This window comes from Sapajus apella, unplaced genomic scaffold (assembly GCF_009761245.1).
Source record: "Sapajus apella isolate SASKATOON/1434 unplaced genomic scaffold, GSC_monkey_1.0 scaffold191, whole genome shotgun sequence".
NCBI lineage: Eukaryota > Metazoa > Chordata > Mammalia > Primates > Cebidae > Sapajus > Sapajus apella.
Window position 1 is genome coordinate 116,466 of NW_022437131.1, and position 22,829 is coordinate 139,294.

Genomic DNA, 22,829 nt, shown 5'->3' on the forward strand with positions numbered 1-22,829 from the left:
GAAATAAAGTCTCTTTCCTTGGGGCTAGGAGCAGTGGCTCATGCCTGTAATCCCAGCTCTTTGGGAGGGCAAAGTGGGCCAGGAATTCGAGACCAGCCTGGGCAACATGGCAAAACAACATCTCTACAAAAAAATTTTAAAATTATCCCTGAGCATGGTGGCAGTTGCCTGTAGTCCCAGCTACTCTGGAGGCTGAGGTGAAAGGATCACTTGAGCTCAGGAGGTCAAGGCTGTAGTGAGCCAAGATTATGCCACTGCACTCCAGACTGGGCAACAGAGTGAGACCCTGTTTCAAAAAAAGTAAAAGAAAAAATCTCTTTTCTCCAAATTCCTTTTTATTTTTAATAATTTTGTTTTGTTTTTTATTCAAGACAGGGTCTCAATCTGTTGCCCAGGATGGAGTGTAGTGGTGCAATCACAGCTCACTGCAGGTGCAACCTCCAGGGCTATAGCTGTACTCCTACCTCAGCCTCCAGAGTAGCTGGGACTACAGGCACTAGGTACCATGCTGGAGTAAATTTTTTTTTTTTTGTAGAGGTGAGGTCTCACTTTGTAGCCCCTTTTCAGAGAAATTTTGTTCACAGTACTGAGCTACAATGATGGTGGTTCTGCTCCCTGACAAATACCTGAATTCAGCTCATCTCTACAGCTTTGCAAGTCAGCTAAGCCAGGATAGGATTAACATGCTCATGTGTAAACTGATGTGACCAACAAGGCCACATACTTCAGCATGGAACTGAAGGATAATAGTTGCTTCTGCCTTGTAAGACTGATGTGAGGATGAAATGAGATAAGATGTGTAAAGTACTTTGTAGACACAGTGCTTGATAAAGTGCAACTGTTATTGTTGGAAGTAAAAGGCTGCCTACGGTCTGGACCAAGATTCTCTTCAGGCAATTATTTTTATTGTTATTTTCATTATTATTATTATTATTATTAGAGAGAAGATCTCTCCTCTGTTGCCTGGACTGGAGTGCAGTGGCACAATCTCGGCACACTGCAACCTCCGCCTCCTGGGCTCAAGCATTCTTGTGTCTCAGCCTCCTGAGTCACTGAAATTATAGGTGTGAACCACCACGCCTGGCTAATTTTGTATTTTTAGTTTTGCCATGTTGGTCAGGCTGGTCTTGAACTCCTGACCTCAAGCTCAAGTGATATGCCCTCTTTGGCCTCAAAAAGTGCTGGGATTACAGGCGTGAGCCACCACGCCCTGCCCAGACAATTATTTTGGATCTTCTTTAACAACAAGACAAACAGAGCATAAAGCATGACTTAAAATTTTTTAACCTGCAAATATGTTAAAGTAGTTGTAACCTGCTAAGCTATTAAAGACAAACAATACATACGCAGGAGTTCCATAAGCACCCATATATTGCCTGGAGTTTGAGAAATGTTATTTACTTTTGTCCTTTCAGGTAAGCCAGCTGCAAAATATATCCTGAGGTATCTGCTTTATGGAATTATTCACACTATTCACCAACAGGAAGCTGGGAACATCTACTTAAAATGACTAATTTTTTTTAAGGAAAGCTGATATGTATACTTTCTTCCTAGCAGTAATTAGCTGAGCCATTTGTTTGCTAAGACCACTCTGAGCTTGTGATAATAATGTCATCTGCATATAGGAGAATTCTTATGTTTCTGTTCACTTTTTTTTTTTTAATAATGTGGGCTGATTTCATATTTTAAGTCAAATGAGATTTCACCAAATTTCTATCTGGTACATGTTGGGGACATGGAAGGAAGCTTTGATTGCAAGAGTCACATTTCCCTTTTGGGTTTGTTTTTGGTTTTTTGTTTGTTTTTTGAGATGGAATTTTGCTCTCGTCGCTCAGGCTGGAGTGCAGTGGTGCCATCTCAGCTCACTGCAACCTCCACCTCCCGGATTCAAGCGATTCTTCTGCCTCAGTCTCCAGGTAACTGGGATTACAGGTGCCCGCCACCATGCTCAGCTAATTTCTGTATTTTTAGTAGAGACAGGGTTTCACCACATTGGCCAGGCTTGTCTCAAACTCCTGACCTCAGGTGATCCACCCTCCTTGGCCTCCCAAAGTGCTGAAATTACAGTAGTGAGCCATAGCTCCTGGCCTCCCTATTGTTTTCTAAAGTTGGTCTACATGTGAATTCAACATCAGCTAGAATTAAAACCATCTATACGTTTTCAAATATCAGTTGGCTTGATTGGTTTTAATATTTGTAACCGTCAGCATCACGCTTTGTAGTTTGCCTCTTTGATTTTTGAAAGGTAGGTTTTCACATAATATATAGAAGATCCATGAAGCTAGTTCCTTTGGAATCCGGAGCTGGGTCACTTTCCATATTGGGGAGCAAAATAGTCCAAGCCTATTTAACATTTTTCAATCCTAAATACCATTCCATTTATCTAAATACAGACTTGCATATCTCTATCTTTTTTTTTTTTTTAACATGACTCTTTGTTTCTTATGGGACTGTGCAAGTTTCTCCCTGATTCTATCTTTTCCACTGTTTCTGGAGGATGTTAACCTCATTCTTCACCATGTTCCCTGTCTCCCTTCCTACCCCTTTTTGTCTTTAGTTGAACTCCGTGAGGGCTGAGACCATCCCTTTTATTCACCACTATAGCACAGACACTTAGCATAACACTTGGCATAGAGAATTTATCAAATAAATATTTTTTGACAGTTTGAGTAAAATGTTAAGAATAGATTTCCTTGGACTGATCCATAACAAGTAAAATACTCATTACCTTATGTGATATTTTCCCTTTAGAATAAAGTCAATCAATCCAAGAATCACAGAACAGGAGCACACAGACACCAAACTTTGTAAGACAACAAATACAACAAACATGTTTGCTTCTTTCAAACACATGAGTGAACAAGGAAAATCTTTCCCAATGTACAGATATTGACTTGAAGTCCTTATTTGCTTATCAATGTAGGAATGGCCAAGTATTGATTTTGTAAATATAATAATGAATATTTCTTTTGTTACTTAATATTCATCAAGTTAACTGTTAATGTCAAAATAGACACACCACCTGTGTTCACAGTTAAGGAAATCCAAACAGAGAAAGACTTTGTATCTTTTTTGTTGTTGTTGTTGTATAAATTTAGGGGGTACAAATGCAGTTTTGATACCTTGTATCTTATATTATCCTTCCTTGGCTTCTTAGATTTAGCCTAGAGACAAAAGGCCAGGCTGAATAGCTTGTGTTTATATCAATCTTGATTCATGTGCCCTCTGACTCTCCAAATGATTGAGTGGGTGGAAGCACGCACATGCATTGTGCCAGTGTGTGCATAAATGCTGTCACATGTAAGGCAAGAAGCAGGGTGACACAGAAAGAGCAAGTCACAAGTTGTCAGGACTCTAAATTGAAGTTTTGTTTGTATCAGGGCCCTAAAAATCCAGAGCCACATGAAGTCAAGTCCCTTAACCCCCACCTCTCCCACATACTGAGGGGAGAATTCAGATGCCCACTTCAGTCAGCGGGTCCTACTGCCTTTTGCACACTCCTTGCCTCCACTCCAGTTTACCCTGGGAGACCTTTCTGCTATGGCTGAATTTGAGAGAAATCATTGAGTGTAATATCAAGTCTTGATCACCTTTCTACCCACACCTCCCCCAAACTTGAACTTCCTGGGGTTTAACATAATACTTAGTAGTTTCTCAATGAATGTTCACAGAACGAATTAAGGAATGAACGAATGTCACTCGGGACAAAGCTGCAGCTTCCACATTCTGCATAACTGCACTCAGTACTGACCCTGAAGATAGGAAAAGCAATACAACTGGTGCTGTAAGAAAATGTTTCTTGTTTATACTGCTGCATCTTGATCTCTGGCTGATGTAAGCACAAAGAGAGCTCTTTCAGTTAGAAAAAAGGAGGTTTATGGTGTGTGGGAGAGCTAAGAACAATGGGCTCAATTCATAGACTGGAGATGCTCTCAGCTTCTGAGAGCCTAGAAACTCCATCTATAGATCCGTCCCAGAGGGCAGAGCCAAATAAGGGCAGATGGAGAACATAGCTCTCTTGGGAATTGGCTTTCAGTTCCTCTGAAGCAAAAATACATTCACTCTGTAGCACCCTGAATCAATTCTCCAAAATATGGTGCTGTGTCCCTGTTTGCCGGTGTCTCAAAATAAGTCCTTGTCATATTTTTATTCTTTTTGTCTTAAAGTCATTCAACCAGACTGGCTTGCAGAATATTAATTGTGGTTAAGCAGAAATCAGGAAATTAAATTGAAACTGCTTTAGAACAGAACTTCTTAACTGATGACTGACTTGTCACCCCACCAGCTAAAGATTCCTTTCTCTCCAATCATTTGCCAGCTGCAACTATGGAGCAATGAATCTGCAGCTGATTTTAAGTCAGATTTCTTTAGGCTGGTCATCAGAGTCCTATCCAAGGGTGCCAAATTCTAACCTAGGGTTGTGAAAGGGCTTTACTGCTATGTCTCCAGTAGGCTAGTGAACTGGCCAACCAGGGTGGTAGGTGTCACTAATTTATTTTAGTACTGCCCTACTGCAGCCTGTTACATTTACGTTGCCCTTTTCATACCTGCTCTGTCCTTTAAACATGAAATCTTCCAACCAGTACTATCCAGATAAAATTAAATATTAGTCAAGTATGAAGTACTAAGGGATCATTACTGGAATATCCAAACAATTTGGAGAAGGTGACAATAGCCTAAATCTAAATCTAAATGCACCAGGGACTGGGGCACCACTATGGTATTAACAAAGTAGCCATAGTTGACTCTGAACACTCTGAAACCCAACTTTGAAGAGAAAATAAACCTAAGTAGGCAATAAATTTGTTTCAATATTTGCATGCTAACACAAGCTCAGACATGTACTTACTGGATTTCTTTGGGCAAACTACCTTGCTTCTACTTCTTAGTGTCTTTAACTATAAAAATAGAAGTAATCTATTCATCTACTATTTATTTCAGAGAAATGTTATGAGAATGACTTGGATGACCTGAAAAATGAATGAGCTCCTTGAACAAGGTACAAGTATTAACTTTTTATTGTGAAGTCAAATAGAACAATTCACACCAAGGACACAATATTTGATTGAGAACATTCTTAATTTTATTTTCTTTAATTTTATAAAATACACTTTGTAAGATAAGTTTCTAAAAGTTTATCCTTTATGTGTGTTAAAATTGCAATTCTATATCAGAAATGAAGGAAATACTTTCAGTTGATTAACTCTCTTTGTGTGTGTATATATGTGTATGTATGCATGTGAGGTTTTCAGGGAAGGGTTGGTTATTCGTTATGTTATTAAATCAAAACAAAACACAAGGTACGGATTACTTCACTGTCCTTGATCTTGATTGGTTTCTTACAAAACATTTTCCCTCTCCTCCCTCTGTGCAGCCTGGAAGCTTATCATGTACACTGATTTGAAAACAAGTATCAAGTATCTTTTTGTAAAGATCTTACATCTCCTTAAATACTGCTGAAACCACGTTGGGGGAAAAGAACAACACAACTCTTTACAACAAAAGAGCTGTAGTACAAATCTTTCCTTCAATTAAAACCAATCAGACTTTTGTTTAAACCCAAAGTTAACAAAAACAGGAAAAGACTAAAATCTGGGAGCTATTCAGGTTTCAAACTCTTTCTGCCTGTCCTTTTTCCTGGAAGCTTACCAACTGAATAGCTGATGACTGGTGCATTCTGTTATGCGATCTATACCAGGAGAAAATAACCTTTATGTTAAACCTAACTCTTAACACACCAAGATAACATTGCAAGTAAAATCATTTTCCATTAGCTAGAAAGAACAATCAAACAGATTACTCAAATTAAGATTCAAATTCACCAAATCTGTTTCTGCAAAGGCAGAATACTTGTAGAAAATCGCAATAGGTTCATCTAACTAGCCAATTTTTAATATCATTTTTAATGCTTAATGTCCAATTTTCCTATTTTAAAAAAGAGTCATATTCAAAGAATTATTCTCCAGACATTTCTGATGCAACCCCAAATAAGTAATAAACAAATTGGAATACACAAAATGTGCACCATTCTAAAACACATCAAGATCTTCAAATCACCTCCGATGACTAAATGGATAATACCCCATGAAAAGAGCACCATTGTGAAGATATGACAGAGGCCAGAGTACACAACTAATTAACAGAAAAAAAGACATGCTATCCAAAGAGTTATCTATCCTGTGTCTACCAGAGGGCCATCTCAGGTTACACCATTAGCCACCAGCAACTGCTGCTCCTTAGGCCAGTCTGTTTTCGTGTAAGCTAGTTTCCTTCTATTCTCAGCTCCTTGGAAACCACGGGGTTGTCATGGTAGCTGTTATCAAGGAGAAGGGAGTAAAAAGATGCTGACAACACCCTGTTTCTCTTCTCTAACGAGGTGTAAGGCCAGATGCCCCCTTCGTCTACACAGACACTACGCTCCCTTATGCTGTAAGTAAGGTTGGCTGAATTAGGGCTTTGGTAGTCCATCGCCACCGGGGTCAGTGCTCTCTTTCTGTGGGTGAAAGATCCTTGCTTTGACCCCCTTCTCCCAGCTGCAATAGGCAGATTTGGGCAAACGCTCTTACTGGTTTTTCTGACATTCCTTTTTCTTCTATCTTCAGTGGTAATAGGGAGACCAGAGTGAGTTCTCTGTTTTGTACACCAAAGAGAATACATTTGGCCCCTACAGATGGCAAGGGGACCAAAGACATTCCTTCTCTGTACCTGAGCATCTTTCCTTCCACTTTGTTTCCATCAGTGGAAGCACCCTTTGAGAAGAAATTACTTTCTGATCCTCAGGAGATGCTTGAAAATTCAATTACAGCCTCCATTCCTTTGTGACTTGCAGTTGGGGAGTCATCTTCTTAGGCATTTCCCATTTCTAGCAGGAACCAGCTGTGAAGCAAAATGACTAAAAGAGGTACATAAGAGGGGAGAGTCCACAGAGAGACCTTAATCACTGCAAGACTCTCCTTTCTTGTTACACTCATCATGTAAGAAGAGGGCCAGTCAGTGGCAAAGGCAAAGAGTTAAGATGGGAGACGCAGTATTGTTGGCTGTGTGGTTAGAGCCTCGCTATTAGAGAAAGGGGGATTTTTACGGGGGATCAGAACTTGGTGCCTCGGCCCATGAGTTTAAGGACGGCAAAGTTGTAAGTGGCAGCAATCATGAAGGTGAGCTGTAGGGAACAGAAGAGAGAATGTTAATGAGAGTAGAAAAGGAAAACGCTCCCTCCTCAGATCCCTTTGGGAATGAGGAAGGATGAAATAAAATCATAACTAAAAAAGGGAAAAACCCCTGTTCTTCAAAAAGAGCAGTACGTCCCAGGCTTGGCTTTCTCCATATACACTTGACTGGAAGTCCAATGTCTCTGATGCATTTCCTTCCAATGGCCCAGGCCCAGAGAATCAAATCATAAAGATTTATTCCACACCTCTGTTCTGGCACTGAGTTTTCATCGGGGAAGTGAACAGTATTTGGGCTTTGCCACATCCACATGTCTGAGTGACTTGGAGTCATAGGGTGCTTGCTGTAGACACACAGCTACATCATGCAGTATAGCCCTCCCCTGCTTAATGAATCAATTCATTTTACAAGGTGAGAAATTACCTAAGTCTATATAGAAGCCTCAGCAGTAGGGGCCAGGAATTCTGTGAGCTCATCTTGTCTGATCACTGTTTATACAATGACTTCAGATAAATCACTTCGCCCTTCAGTGCCTTAGGTTTCTGATCTGCACAATGAGCACACTACATTCACAGGCCACTGTAACACTATCAGCAAGACCTGGGACATAGCACTGTATTATAGTCATAACAATTCTGATAATGTTAGGAGGTCCTCCCAGCATTTCCACATGAGTAACTAAATCCATTGGAGAGTATCCAAGGTAGATTCACATTGATAGTATATAGAATTCCAGGCTATAGCAAGTCACGTTTCATGTTTCAGTGTTTTGTCACTGATCTGATCACAATGTATTCAGAATTAACCATAATTTATGACTGCAAAGCACTTGGCAACATTACACGGTCTATAAATATTAAATATTATCATTTGTGTCTATGAATCTCTTACCTCCTCTTTCCTCATACCACTTTTCTTGTTCCTATCTAATTTGTTATGTTTTTCCACCTTGCCAATGCAAGTATAAGTACAGAGCCTCTACCCTTTGCTATCTTCCCAGAAGCTTCTCTCCAGCATTTCAAGGATGGAAGCAGTCTATCTTCTTGCCTTTAGGAATAGTTATACCCACACTATCTCAGGCCTATTTACTGCCAAGATCATTCAAAGTCAACTCACCAGGGAAACCAATGTAGCTGCAGCCCCCACAAATGCAGCAATAAACAGGTGGAAGGTCATTTGGAACTGCAGGAAAAGGCAAGAGGAAGAACTGTTTCTTGCAACAGTAATAATATGCCCCACTGTAAATCGTGAATACAGCTTTCTGAATGTGTTGATACCTTTCTTGTATGCAAATTCTACATCTCTAACTAAGTTTTCACTTCCCTAAGTGTGGGCCTCCCAGTCTTCAGTGTACATCATAGCACCTGGCCCCATAACACCCAGAACACAGAATAATCATGAAATAGTACAGCGCTCCCAAATAACTAACTGGTTCCCTACAGTTGTGCCTAGGGGCCCAAAATTTAAAGTCAACATTTTGTTTTCAAAGAAATAATTTACTGCGTTTCTCCCCAGGGCTTATTTTAGTCCCCTGACTCATTTCTATATAATATCTATTCTCAATACAGTGCTTTCCTTTTCAAATGTACTTATTTTACCTCTCATTTGAGATAAAGTTCCAAACTGAAAATGTTTTTATAAAACCTATGAATGTCTCTGTGTACAGCTCATTTTCTTGATATGGTGTTTAACTAAAGGAATGAAAATGTTCATCTAGGGGATTTTGCCATTAGGCTCTATCTTTACCTAAAACTACAAACTTCTCTTTTAAGACGGGAAGTCTTTCTATGTGGCTCTAGGGAAAACAGGTGTTTTACCTTCTATGCTCATTGGCTCAGGCATACTTAGCCAATATTTTGTAGAAGGCAATCTGGTAATTCAAAATCCAGCAAAGAGAAACTTTTAGTCCTTGAAATTGAAGGCTATGGGTATAATTTGTATGGTATTACCCACTCTGTTGTAAAATAACCCGAATAACCCACTCACCTCAGCTGTTTTGCAGATGGACAGAAGGTTCGAGCCACAAACCTTGCCAGGGAAAGAATTCCATGGGAGAACACCTAAGTAAGACACAAAAGTCAACCAGGGGAAGCTTTATGGAGTTATGGGGCCACGTGGGGACTTTCCCCCAAAGCCCTTCTTCCATCTCTAATTATCCTGGCTATAAATTTGGATTCTACCAACAATCAGGATCCTCTTTTCTGCAGGTTTACAAAAAAGAGAAGACAGTATAGAACACTGGTTAAACCTTGTGTTTGTTATTGAAATTTGCTGCTTTGGGGTTCAGAACAGCAATTAACTAGAGTAGGCCAACGTGAATGGCCAAGAAAATTCCCATCACCTTCAAGTTCTCTTCCCAGGGAATAAACCTGGTTTAGTAGGGAAGGATTAATAAGCTAAGACCCAAGCATTCATCATCTTATCTTTTTCTCATAATTACCACCCTCCTTACACTAAGAAAATAACCAAATATATTGTGCTTCCATAGTGGGTAGGAGAGCCAAAGCACCCATGCCCTAACTCACCGTACATTCTGGCATCAGCACAGAGACTGCCTATACTGGCAGAGGTCTTGCTGGGGAAGGCAATAGACTGGCAGGTGGTCCAGGTGTTGAAGTAAATGTACACAGGTATAGCAGAGCAGGCAAACACCAGGAGCCACACAACGGTCAGGGCATAGGTGATGCCCACAAACTAAAATGATTGACATGGGGTGGTTAGAAATCAGTATCAGTCTGCAGATGTAGAAACACAAACTGGGAGATCCTGGACTGGCATGTGCCAGACATTAAAACCAGATTCCAGGGCTCTCCCCAATTAAATTAGTGAGCAGGGCACCTCTGCCAAGGGTCATTGGCAGTATCTACTAGAGAACTGGCCCCAAGTGTGACGGAGGGTGGGGGGAAAGGGTAGGGGAGGAGTGAGGAGGACCCCTGGGTTAGAGAGGCTTCAGGGGATGTTTCTGGGCAGAAAAGGTGTAAAGAAATCAAAACAGATCTTGAAAGAAAGTCGTGCCATTTTGTGCCTTAGGCTGAGCTTAGAAAATGTTCCTTGCCACAGGAACATTTTTGTTCCCTAGTCATTGAACAAAGCCAATAGGAGATTAAAATTTCAGATACAAAACCTTTCTAAGCTAACTGCTGGCCACAAAAAGACATTGCTAGAAACCACACATGTTCAGCCCCCAAAGGATCTTTAACTCCAGATACTGAAAACCAATGTGCACCCCACTCAAAGCATAGATAACCCTCAATCAATGATAAAACATTCAACATGCAGATCTACTCCAATTCCCTCTGGGACCTCCAACAGTGCAGGATCCCAGAATATGGTAAATTTCACCTTGGAGTCCATTATTGAATTTTTATTATCGATCCTACTTCTCAGATCAGGTGCCCAAGTCTCAATCTCACGAGCAGTATTTTAGACTCTTGTCCAGTTATATCCACTCTTGTGGTCCCTACTAGGAAGGGAGTAAAGGGATACCAACAGATGGCTTAGAAATGGTCTGATTGTACAAAGCATCCTACAAAACTCATGCTTTCCATTTTGAGAAGAAATTTGCTTAGGGAACCTTTGAAAGGTGAGGCTAAGCCAGCTAGGCACCACGTTCTTCCTGATCTTCTCGTTCGGCTGCTGCCATCGCTTCCTCACTCAAGTGCCAGGCCCCTAGAGAGGACCCAGCCTTGGGTGGGGACGAGGCCACAGACTCACGCCCAATTTTCCCCCACCCCTTGTTATTGCCACAAAATCCTGAGGATGATCACCTTGTCGGGATGTCCTAGCCATTTTCCCAAACAATGACACACCCGCTCCAAAGAATGAGCTTGATGTTGGCCTCTGGAACCCCTCCCCTTCTGGCCCCCTGTTACCGTTGCGCTCAGGCCCTTGCCGCAGATGGTGGTCTTGTAGTCGCCAAAGATCTGCCTGACTGCGCCGGTGGTGTAGAAGCCCTCAGCCAGCAGGAGGGCCCCATAAAGGAAGAAGAAAGAGGCAGTTCCATAGATGACATACTGGAAGGCATGGATCCTGCATTAACAGGGAGATGAAAGAGACCAATGAATCTTATTAATTGAAGACCCAGCTCCTTTACCCACATAAATGAGGTATACACCAGAGCAGGCACCTTAACAAAGCTAGGGATTCTCTAGAGGAATCACCAGGTTCCTCCCGCATATTTTTACCTTATCTTTTTTGAAATAAGTGAAGACAGGGTGTATGTGACCGGAAACATATGATCTTCCCGCCACATCTTGCTTACCCTGTGACTGGAGAACCAGGGCCCTGCTCTCCCTGCCTGACCCTTCAGACATGCCACCTCACAGGAGTGGGGAGCTGGGTAAGAAGAAAGGTGGGTGAAGGAACAGGAGCCTAAGTTGTTCTAGGAACAGGAGAGGCTTAGTGCCTCCCTTGGGTTCTCCATACCTACCACTGTGGAGGCTCCAACTTGGGCAACATTAACCACACCTAGCAGAAGTCAGAACACGTGTGAGAAAACAAGTGGGCTGGCAGAGGCTGGCAGGCAGGCAGGCAGGCAGACCTCTCCTTTCTGAATCTGGCACTTTCCCCACATTTGAGGCTTTGGATGTGGAACAGGAGAAATCTTCACAGAGGGAAGACTCAGGGATCCTGTCTGGCTCCACCCATCCCCTAGTTATTAGATATTAGAGTACTGTGTCTCCAGGATGGAGAGAGGGAAAAAAAAGATAGGTCTGTGTGGGAGGGCAAGTACTTACACATTGATGAGATACTCATAGTCCTGGTAGTTTTTGGAGAAATAGGTCTCAATTAGCTTTTCTGTACCAGTGAGGGCTTCATGTCCACAGCCACAGAACAGTGCCACCCCAAAGAAACACAATCCAGTGGCCACCAGGGAAGCAAAGGGGGCCCCTACCAGACATCTTGCACAGCACTCTAACAAGCCTGGGGAAGAAAAAGGGGAAACAGTCAGGCACAGCCAGTAGGTAGCTCATGTCACTCAAACCTCTCTTCCAGGCCAGCCAGGCTCTGCACTTACAGGCTTGGAGATAGTGGGCACCCCAGAGTCAAGAAGCAGGAGCAACTAAGGGTTTTGGCTTTCAGCATGTGAGATCGACCCAGATTCCTAATGTTGTTTCATTCATGAAAATAAATCCTTGGCCGGGCGCAGTGACTCACACCTGTAATCCCAGCACTTTGGGAGGCTAAGGAGGATGGATTACCTAAGGTCAGGAGTTCGAGACCAGCTTGGCCAACATGGTGAAACCCCATCTCTACTAAAAATATGAAAATTAGCCAGGCATGGTGGTGCATGCCTGTAGTCTCAGCTACTCAGGGGCTGAGGCAGGAGAATCTCTTGAACCCAGGAGGTGGAGGTTGCAGTGAGCCGAGATTGCACCATTGCACTCCAGCCTGGGTGACAAGAGCAAGACTCTGTCTCAAGGAAAAAAAAAAAAAAAAAAGAAAGAAAGAAAATAAATCCTTACCTTTAATTCCTAGAATTTTTAAAAAATATATTTAACAAACAATAATAATTCAGCAATTCAAATAGCAAGCCAGAGAGATTATGAAATCAGTCCCTCCTTTCTTATTGCTCTGGTCTGTTTGTTTGCTTGCTTATTTTAGTCATTCATCAACTATTTATGAAATACTCACTATATGCCCAGCATTATGGTGGGTGTTATATGGGATATGAAGAGAGAAAAGACACAGACTCTGCCATATGGGAGTCTTTAGTTTCCTGAGGAAGATTTAGCTAGATAGACCTAATATTTCCAGCTAACAATTTAGGCAGCCAAGTAAGTGGTAACAGAGGGTAGATGCACTTGCAGTTCCAGGAAGGGATGAGTGCAGGCCAGAGATGCTGGTATTGTCAGACAGGATTTTAGCTTGAAGAGCATTCCAGGTGAAGGAAACTTCGGAAATTGCATGCTCCTGGATATTTTTGAGCATCGTGTGTATTTGTTGCAAGGAACGCTTGATTATTCTTAGTCTACATATGAGAGAAGCAGTCCAAACAGGAGGGAGCTAGCATAGGACAAGAAGTGAAAATGGGAAGACTGCTTTACTCACAATAATAAAAACACAGACTTAATGATTTTTGGACACTTTGCATGGTAGTTTTGTCTTCCTATAGTGCAGCTTGGCTAACGTCCCCAACCTCAGTTCTACACTGAGATTCTGTCAAAACAGCTACAAACAGACTTACACAAAGTCAGCAAAGCACGAAACATCTTTCTGGCACTGGGAGAACACACCAGGGCCTGGGAACACATGTGTCTTAAAGTGCTAAGAGTCCCTGAGATCCCCAGACCTGGTATCCCAGGCCCCACGCCAGTGTTACTGAGAAACAGGAAAGGCGCACAAGAAGTCACAGACTCTGAAAGCAGCTGTGTTCCAAATACTAGTCCCATGCTCTAAGATGTCATATGGAGTGCACCTTAGCAAATGCCAAGTAGATGACTGACTAGATGGGGAAAAGAATGGCTTCCTCTGGCCTCTCGGCCAGATCCCTAAAATGAAAAAGAAATGAGAATGTTAAGCTCTTCAGAAAAAGTGTCTTAATTCATATGTATGTATGTGTGTGTGTGTGTGTGTGTATACATATGTATATATGTATAAATGTATGTGTGTGTGTATATATATATGCCCAATTATTTTATATATCTATAAACATAGTACACATATGCACACACACAAATAGCAAATGTGCTGGGAGGCTGCTATTTTTGAATATGCATGTTGTGACAGCTTGTACAATAAAAATAAATTGTACTAATTTCTTAGGCTTGGATTTTTGTATTCAAGTTCTCCAAGCCATGCTCACTTGTCTATAGGGTACCAGGGAAGGGGAACTCCTTTGCCTGATTCTGTTAACATTAGTACAGTTTGTTTTTAGCCCTGAGAGCTTGAACACCTGGTGATTTGCATGGCTGAATTGCATCAATGTGAACAGATTTGGAAAGACCAAATTATCTCTGTCATGGGAAAATTGAGGTAGAGGCATTTGCCTCTATTCTCAGAGCCACAAAAGGAGTTAGCCCTATTACCCACCATCTCCTGAAATGACAGCCCTTTCCTGGCCATCAAAGAACCTCTTCTTCAAAGATCCTTGTGTGTCACACCAGAGATGAGGCTCAGAAGCCCAAGCCAAACAAAGTAAGCAGCTAACATTTGAAGCAGAACTTCCTTTTCCAAGAACTAAAGCACTGCTGCCAGAAAACTTGGCCTCTATGAGAAGCAATCTGTAGCTGTGGTGCTGTGAGTGGAGGCTGAACTTTACTCAAGTTTACTCAGCATGAACTTTGCAAAAGTGCTTGGGAAGGGTGTCTTTTTAGAGCTGGCCCATGCATGTGTCTCTGTGTGTACACACGCACGTGCATGCATGTGTACAAATGTGCACATACACACGTATACCATAGAGAAAAACATAACTGAAATTGATTGTTGTTCTCAGAAAACATTCCAGAAATTGATCTTTCTCTTTCTTAATATGTTGAGATACTACATTCATCCTATAAGTCAAGAAAAGGAGCTCGGAAGTAAACAGTACTGCCATTTTCCTTCTCTGCCTATCCAACTCCTCCCCACCCCCAAACTCTTAGACTTTTCTAGTAAAGAAAGTCTCTGAAGCCTGGGGATGGGGGGAGAGGAAGGTCAGTGACCCCACTGTTCCCTTTCTCCCCAGCACAGGGTCAGGGCTTGGACAGAGCCCTCCATAGCTCCCCCGGACAAAGAAGCCTTGTTCTTTCCTGAGATCTCAGGAGCGTGATTGGTATTCTACAGGGGCCTGCAGGCCTGGGGGTGGGGAGGGGGTCAGACCCAGGGAACAATGGCAGGACTGTTTGTTTAGCCCAGGGTAAGAAGAGCCATCCACCCTAGCAAGTGACCATCTTGGGGCTACCCACTCACCCCAGTATTTTCATCTGGGAAGGGCTAAGTGGTTGTGCAGGTATGGTCTGGGATGGAGGAACTTGAACTCTTGCTAGCCAAAAGAGAACTCCCTTTAAGCTTTAGCTGATGCCCCCTCTAGGGTTGCAGAGATGAGAGGGAAACAACCTCTTGAGTGTATCTGATCCCTTAATCATCATCCAAATAACCTGAGAGTGTCACGGACTGTGTTCTTACTGGAAGATAAAGGGCTAAACCTTAGGAGCAATTCTGAGTCACCAGATCATAGCCTTTCTTTTTGCATCCATTTTTCCTCTATTTTCTTAGCATTTGGATAACTTAGCATCCCCTTTTCTGCTCCACTACTGCTCAAAGCAAGGGACAAAAAGGAAGTAGGCTTTAATGAGTTTCTAATGTAGAGTCTGAAATAAATGACTTCAGATAAATCTATCACTATTGAGCTATAAACAATTCAGCAATATTAGCATAAGCATCAGATGTCCATCTCTTCACAGCCTAGATGAAATGTTTGCTTTGGGGGCATTTAAATTCAGCAGAAGTAAAGTGTCTCAGTCAGTCTGTCCAAGCAAGAATCAGATTTTAGATTCTAACTGAGAAAAACTCAGAGCCTACAAGAAATTATTTCTTCATCAAAGTAGTTGGCAATCAAAGCATTCTGAGAAAGGTCCATTGGGCTCCCTTTGATTTTTCAGTCTAAGAAAAGTCCTTGGGTATGTGTGAACAGTAGCCTAAAGCCACAGGATCCTGGTTGAAAGGGTGTGAGTTTGATCAAGAAGGCTGGAAGGGATTCTAGAGAAGTTCCTTGGCTCTCTCAAGAGACATTCTCACATTTCCAGTCTAAGTACAGACTGTGAGATGGGAGAGTTGGCATAAAAGAACCATATAGTAATAACATTTCCCAATGCAGCTCAATCAGATTAAACCACCCGACTTTGATGAAAGGTCATAGAGAAAAATAACAACCCCCTCCAGTGTTTTCCTTTCATTTCTGTTTATGTGAATTCAGTATAAGCATTAAGCACTCTAGCAGTGACATAGACACTAGGAGAAACAGAAGGGAATTGAAAGACCAGTCCCTTTCTTTAGAAAACTTGCAATCCTGTTGGGGAGAACAAACGTATGTCTGTGAATCAAAATCCAAAGCTACCTATAAGCAAATGTTAACATGGATATAATGAAGTTGTGTGGGCAAAAGGTAAGCAAAGGGAAAATATCAGATCATGGTTGGCTACATTTGTATACAAACTTCCAAAACAAGCCTAATCAATCTGTGACAAAACTTTAAGCCCTTCTCACCAGTGCTCTTCACAGGGGCCTGACAGAGATCAACAGGACCGATGAGACTCACACAGATCCAGGTTCATCAAGGGACTGTGTTGATTCTGATGCTGTCCCTTTAAACAGACGCCAAGAGTTCCCAACTCTCCCTCCCTCCTTTCCCATGCCCTGGGCCTGCCTCAAGTACCAGCTCCATGATGGAAATTCAGTGTGAATCTGGGAACTCATCAAAGAAGGAGAGGAAGGGCTTTCATCGAAAGGAATGGTAGAAAGAGACCAATTGTACCCTGCACAATTCCCAGCCTGTCCCTTGAATCCAGCTGACAAAGGGAGAGATAGAAGAACCCTATACAATAGAGCTAAACAACAGGCAGGCTCATTGAGTGAGAAAGTGGCCCCATCTCCCTAGGTCTCGAATCTGCACTACAGTCTTACCCTCCTCCCAGAACCCACCCCTTAACCTCACCCCATGAACAGAGGCTTCCTTGATCAGGGCCTACAGCAGTTGATAAGGCCGAAATGCTAGAACAGCCGTGACTGGTACTAGGGATGGATGGGGATCAGTGGGTGGGTTCTAGGAGTAAAACAATAATCATCAAGAGGTGCCAGAGACAAACAAAGACTTTTGCTTCTGGCTTCATCCTGGTTAGACAATGCCCTGCCTATAATCTTGTCTTTCCTACATGTCCCTTGTGATATCAGCACTTATATACCACATTCAAGTGCTGGAAAAGAGTCCCAAAGCCTCTGGGGCCTGGGAATCCAAGCCTGCTGGACAGTCAAGTCATGTGGACAAGGTTAAGTAAAAAGGAATCTCAGCCTCCTCTTTGGTCCCCTTTTAGTATTACCACAGCAACAGCATCTGGACCATCTTGTTTCCTATACTCCCTACTCCCCTTCAGACACACGTGCGCGCGCACACACACGCACACACACACACACACACACACACAGAATGAATAATGTACACATTCCAATTTATGTACAAGCATTGGGAAGCTGAGGTAAAACTTTGATTCTTAAAACTTAGCCTTGGCACATTGTATCCACCTTGCCCACAAATGGGAAGACGAAAGAGAAGTAACTGGTACTGGAGATAATAGTAGCCATACCTTGTTCCTCAGGTCATTCTCCCACCATTTCCCCCTCTCTCCTTGGTTACAGTGTGAAACTAATCTGGGGAACCTTATTCTCTTCCTTGGAACTCTTTTCTAGAGCCCTGCTTGGCAAACAGCTCAGAGGCCAGTGCAGAGCTGAGAGACAGCCCTCAGGGCCATTTTGCAGTAACCAAGAGGGAATAATCAATCAGTACTTGCTGCGCTTTTGAAATAGGTCTGGCACTGAGTATGCTCTGAAAGCAGAAAACGAAGAGAAATCTGTTCCATTCACCTACCATGACTGCTGTGACCCTTCCTGATCATGTCACTGTCCTCATTTGATCTTCTCTAGACCTGAAGTGCTGTGGGCAGGGAAGGCATTTCTACTGCTGCTTTCTTTCAAGACAAAGAGCTGTACCCAGGGGATGGCTTTCAAGGCTTCAGGATGATAGACAAAAGCAGTGGGGAAAAGTGACGTTACTGGCTGGAGTTCTACTTTAATGAGTTTGGAGACTATATTTCCCCTCCCACCCACCTCCCAGGGTTGAGGGTGTTATTACTCAGATCACTCTGAGAGAGCAGTTCTAGTTGTCAGGCTGTTAAGTAAACTTCTGGCTTTCCTAGCTCAGAGCCAAGGCAAAGACCCCCTAAAGCAGGGTATACCTTTCAATCTCCCTGGCTCTCCAAGAGCTCCTCTGGCTCTGCACAGCCAGAGAGAGAAGTGAGGTGGGGAAGGCCGCACTCGATTATTTTAGTCAGCGTCTCCAGGAAGATTAGTGAACATGAACATGAACATGAACATGAACATGGTGGTTTGGATCTGGTTTATTTTTGGTTCCTGGCATTCTTGGTGCATTTGTGCCATTTTGATGGGATTCAGTTAGTCTTTGGGCATTTTATAAAACTTGACCCCCGCTCTGCTGCCACAATTTTTCCCTGGGCTTCACCCACTTACTCCAAGCCAGCCAAAACTATACTGCTTGGCAAACAGCCACTTTTGGATGAAGGCATCACAGTCTGGTTACCAGGGTAACAGCCACTGTTCTCAGACGACAACAGACTTACAGACAATGTTTTGCTGTTCAATAATGGCATTGTGTTACTGAGCAGAGAATAATCACCTACTGCTCTTTGGCTCCTTTCCGGTTCCATCGTTATCCCAAAGACTCACTTGGAACATTCCCCTTTCAATCAAGGCAAAATTTAATAAGCAATCATTTTCCCCATAAACCTTTTGCACAGACACTACTGAATTAGTGTTCCTCTTTGCTTCCAATCCTAAGGGATTCTATATGGTTGAGGTAGTAAGTTCCCTGTTTCTGGAGGCGATTAAGCAGACTCTGTACAAACGTTTAATTAGTTGTTGTAAAAATGAATCCCATACTGAAGGTTGGTTCAGACAACTTCTAAAGTTCCTTCCAATCCCAGATTCCATGATACAATGTGTTTACTGCAATTGTTGAACAGCAGTGCACTCCACTTCAAAAGTAGTGGCAGTCCCGTACCTTGTTAGAGATGGTCTATAATTCAAAGTATTTTAGACATTCTGTTATTGAATAAATGAAAACTCAGTGGCTGCTCTATCATATGTACCTGGCCCAAGTATCATCCACCCTTAGGAGCTGGGAACCAATGTGCATCCTCAATGGTGCCCTTATCTGTGGCAATCTTCCTCTGGAGAAAATCACCCAGCCTCCATAACAGGCAACTGTCCCTTTGGTCACCTTATTTGTTCCTACCTTTCCTCAGGGATTTCATCCTCTGAGGAAGTAATATTCAACATCCTTCTTTACTCCCTCTCTGTTTTTAATGCACAACCTAGCTAATCAGCTGGGCTGACATTAGATAGGGTTCTTGATGTTACCCAGGGCAGGAATTGAGTTCCTCCAACATTCACTTCTCACCTGGCCACACTTAATTGGTCAAATGATTCTGATCCAAGCACACAAAGAAAACCCAACCACCCCAGAAAGAGGAAGAGTCAGCCTGTATACACATTATTGTCTAGTAGTAGTTATTATCATGATTTACAATTGTTATAGATCTTGCCCATTTTCGAAGGACTTCCACATTATTGTTACTTGATTCTTACAACCCTGAAAATAGACAAAGTAGTTATTGCTATCTCCATTTTCCAGATGAGAAAATGGTGATTCAGTGACCTGCCCAAGGTCACGCAGTTCATAAGTAGCAGATCTGGGATTTGAATCTGATTTTTCTGACTCCCTGTCCAGTGCTCTGCCCTCCTATTTTACCTCACACATGCTTCAAAGTGTTCTCTCAGTATTTCATGATGAAACACCTAAAGGCTGAACCATATCAATATAATTGCAAATTGATCTCTGGATGCTATCTACTGGGTGCTACATTTGATAGGGAATACATGGGACAACTGAGTCTCATTTAATTTAGGATGTGTTTAAGCTGCTATCTGTTTTGCCAAATGTGAGCAATGTCTACATGACTCTGTGGAGTCCCATAGGGACAAAGACCCTTGTGCTCTGCACACCTTACTCTGAGTAGAAACTAACACCAAAACCTCATAGCTTCTGTCTTTGTTCATGGAACCTAGAAAAGCCCTCAATACTCAACCAACTTAGCAAGAGCCCTAATGTCCCAGCAGCCTCCTTGTCACAGCAGAAAGCCCTCAGGAAAGCTGTGTCTGTGATATTTGTTAGAAATGGTCACCCCATATGTGCACACACACATATGCACATATACACACACTCCTACCCATATTTGTTTCCCATGGTCAAGCCATTGAGGACTTTATTTCATTTCCTGAACCTGGCAATGGCCTCCTCAGCCATGGCCAAGCCTGAGTCCAGCTTGCCTGACCCCCAGCTTCCTACTGATGTCAAACGTAGTTCAAAGATTGCATCAAGCAAGCAGTTATTTTGTACATCTGAGGTCTAGACAGTGCTCAGTGGCCTCCAGCAGAACCAGGAGAGCAAGCTAACCCAACCATTACCAGGGACTTGGAACCAAGGGAAAATAGAAGATAGAGGGAAGTGAGGGGGTAGGAGGACACACGACCACATCCATCCGGCTGGGCACTCTCTCCAGAGATCTATGTGACTCTCCACATGCTGCTGGAATTCTTTGGTAATAAAACATCATGCTCAGTACAGCAGAGAAGGAGTTAATCTAACTGAATGTTAAGGAATTTAAAAAGAAAACAAGTGCCAAAACACGACTCATTTAAACCATTGGAACCCCCGAACCCCAAAGTTGGAAATTCTCTTGCGAATTCCTGTGTCTGCTTGAATCTTCAATGCTAAAGTTTTTGAAACTTACCCATGTCTCTGGGACTCTGACTCCAATTGTAGCCGGCTGACTAGTCTGCTTTGTGGCTGACTTTGTTCAGCTGGAAGGATCCTGGTCTCTCCAGTCTCCTTCTTCGGTCTTTTACTTTTTCTCTCTGAGTATCTTTGTCCTCTTCTCCTGCAATGAAAAGGGCTTTCTGATTGACAGCCAACCCCCTTAAAGGGACAGGCTTGCTTTCCTCCTCCTCTCCTCCTCCCCTTCTCCTCCCCTTGTCCCCACCTCCTCAGGGATACTCCCTTTTCTAAGGGCTCCATCTTCTCTTTTTCCTTTCACTGCCAATTGTTTCATTTTCTTTGTTTTTCCTTTTTTCCCTAAGGCTTGCCTGGAATTTCACTTTGCTGCAGAGACATCTGGAAATGTGGATTGAGGGTGGAAATAAAATGAAGAGGTCCTGGAAACTTCCAACTGATCCTTGGGTCTAATAGTGTGGGATGTGCAGCACAAGCGTGAGAAGCCATCAAGTGGGAGCCCCAACAGGGGCTCAGAGTCAAAAACCTAGATGTTAGCTCCCAAAGTCCTTCCAAATCTTCCCCAGCTCCCCACCTCACTCCTAGCTGTCCTTGGACCTCTCCACCTTTCCTTTCCCCCGACTTCTTGGAAAATAAGCATTCCTCCCCCTCACCCAGCTCTACGAACACAATAAAGAAGAAAAAATTGTCTTTTAAGATAATTTCCTCCAAATCCTTTTCAGTTTCAACTGCATGAAGACAAAATGCAGGCTGTCGATTCGATGAACAGATTGTGATTAGGCTGGGGAAGACTAGCATTGTAATAATTTTATAGCTACAATAATGGAGACCCAGAAGTGGACAAGAAGACCTTTGCAAGTTCTCAGACTATGCTAAAGAAAAGGCCAGCGTTGAAGATGTGGGTGATGTCCAAGGAGGATAATCAACTTTGAGACAAGTCAAGAACACGATTAGGGAATCAGGTAGTCAACATTCCATCCTGAGAATGTAATGTCTTCATCAGAGAGCTGAAGCCAGGCAGGCGAGAGGCAGGGAGTGGGTTGAAGTGAAGCAGCAGGTGGCAGTGAGGGTGGAGAGGAGAAACAAAATATAGTCTTTGCCACAGAGAAAGAAGCAGTAAGACAAAAATGGCTAAGCGGCAAAAACAGGGAAATACTATATAAAACCTGCCTTAGCAATAAGTTATTTCTAAAGATTGTGAAGGTATTTGAATGCCCAATGCTAGATGGGACCAGCCTGGGAAGGTTTTCTAGAACAGGTGAATCTTAAGCAGTGTCTGTCTGGGCTCCTTGTCAGTGTCGTGTCTCCCTTCACAGCTCCCTTGACCTAGATGCCAGTGTCCTCCCATGGATGGCCTTTAAAACTAGTGGCTGGCATATAATAAGAGGAGCACCTGTTAGAAGACTCTGGAGAAGGAAGGTATGGTCTCCTGGAACTTTTTCTGTGGTTTTGCCTTGGGAGAGGAGAGAAGAGGAGGGAGATATTGAGCAGAGACTAGTATCTTCCTGTTGGGGGAGAGAGGTAAAATTGTGTCTTACAGTTTTCTCTTTGGGCTGTGACCTTGGACATGCTACCGCCTTGGGCTCTGCTGTTAGGAAGTAGGTGAGTCTTCTGCAGATGCCCCTGTGGGCCCACTGGGGACCAAATCCTGCACCGTTTGAGGCTTGCTTAGCGTCCTAGAACTCTAGATCCTTTGCTCTTATATCAGCCCCAAGAAGGACCCCTGGAAATGCTGCCCCTTGCAGAACGGTATAATAGTAGCTTCCCAGAGCAGATCAGACTAAGGCCATATGACTGATGGAAAAGGATCTTAGGGCCCCTTGCCCTCTCCAGCCCTGCTTGCCGGCCATAGACTATGCCTGCTTTGGAAGCTCAACTGTAGGATTGTGCCAGCAATAAGCTTCTGGATGGTCACTGCTGGAATGGCCCTGGAGAAGGGGGAGGACCAAGAGCAAGAAGTCACCAAATGTGTCCCCTCAGCTCATCAGATGGCAGGAGTGAGCCCAAACTTTGGGAGTTCAGACTTAGAGGATGAGAGAAAAGATCCTTCACAGCTAGAATAGACGAGACAGCTCTGCACACAGAGGACATAATTCTGACT

General features: G+C 43.0%; 1 protein-coding gene across 2 annotated transcripts; it reads right to left on the minus strand.

The window, feature by feature from the left end:
- Positions 1-5,060: 5,060 nt before the first annotated feature.
- Positions 5,061-20,931, minus strand: PLP1 (proteolipid protein 1). 2 transcript variants are annotated; one of them, XM_032269263.1, is made up of 7 exons: positions 20,730-20,931; positions 11,904-12,090; positions 10,935-11,196; positions 9,693-9,861; positions 9,154-9,227; positions 8,284-8,349; positions 5,061-7,159 (listed from the first exon to the last, which is right to left on the minus strand). In XM_032269263.1, the coding sequence occupies exons 1-7, from the start codon at positions 20,731-20,733 to the stop codon at positions 7,088-7,090; spliced, it is 834 nt and encodes a 277-aa protein (XP_032125154.1). In that variant the 5' UTR covers positions 20,734-20,931; the 3' UTR covers positions 5,061-7,087. The 2 variants fall into 2 exon arrangements, with proteins under 2 accessions (XP_032125154.1, XP_032125155.1); XM_032269264.1 differs by having other exon boundaries at positions 11,040-11,196; positions 20,730-20,916.
- Between the last annotated feature and the right edge of the window lie 1,898 nt (positions 20,932-22,829).

Coding starts and splice junctions, on each gene's coding strand:
- PLP1 (XM_032269263.1), bottom strand. Junction 9,228..9,692: donor TGCTGATGCCAGAATGTACG/GTGAGTTAGGGC, acceptor TGTCTTACTTAG/GTGTTCTCCCATGGAATTCT. Junction 7,160..8,283: donor CAGCTACATTGGTTTCCCTG/GTGAGTTGACTT, acceptor TGTTCCCTACAG/CTCACCTTCATGATTGCTGC.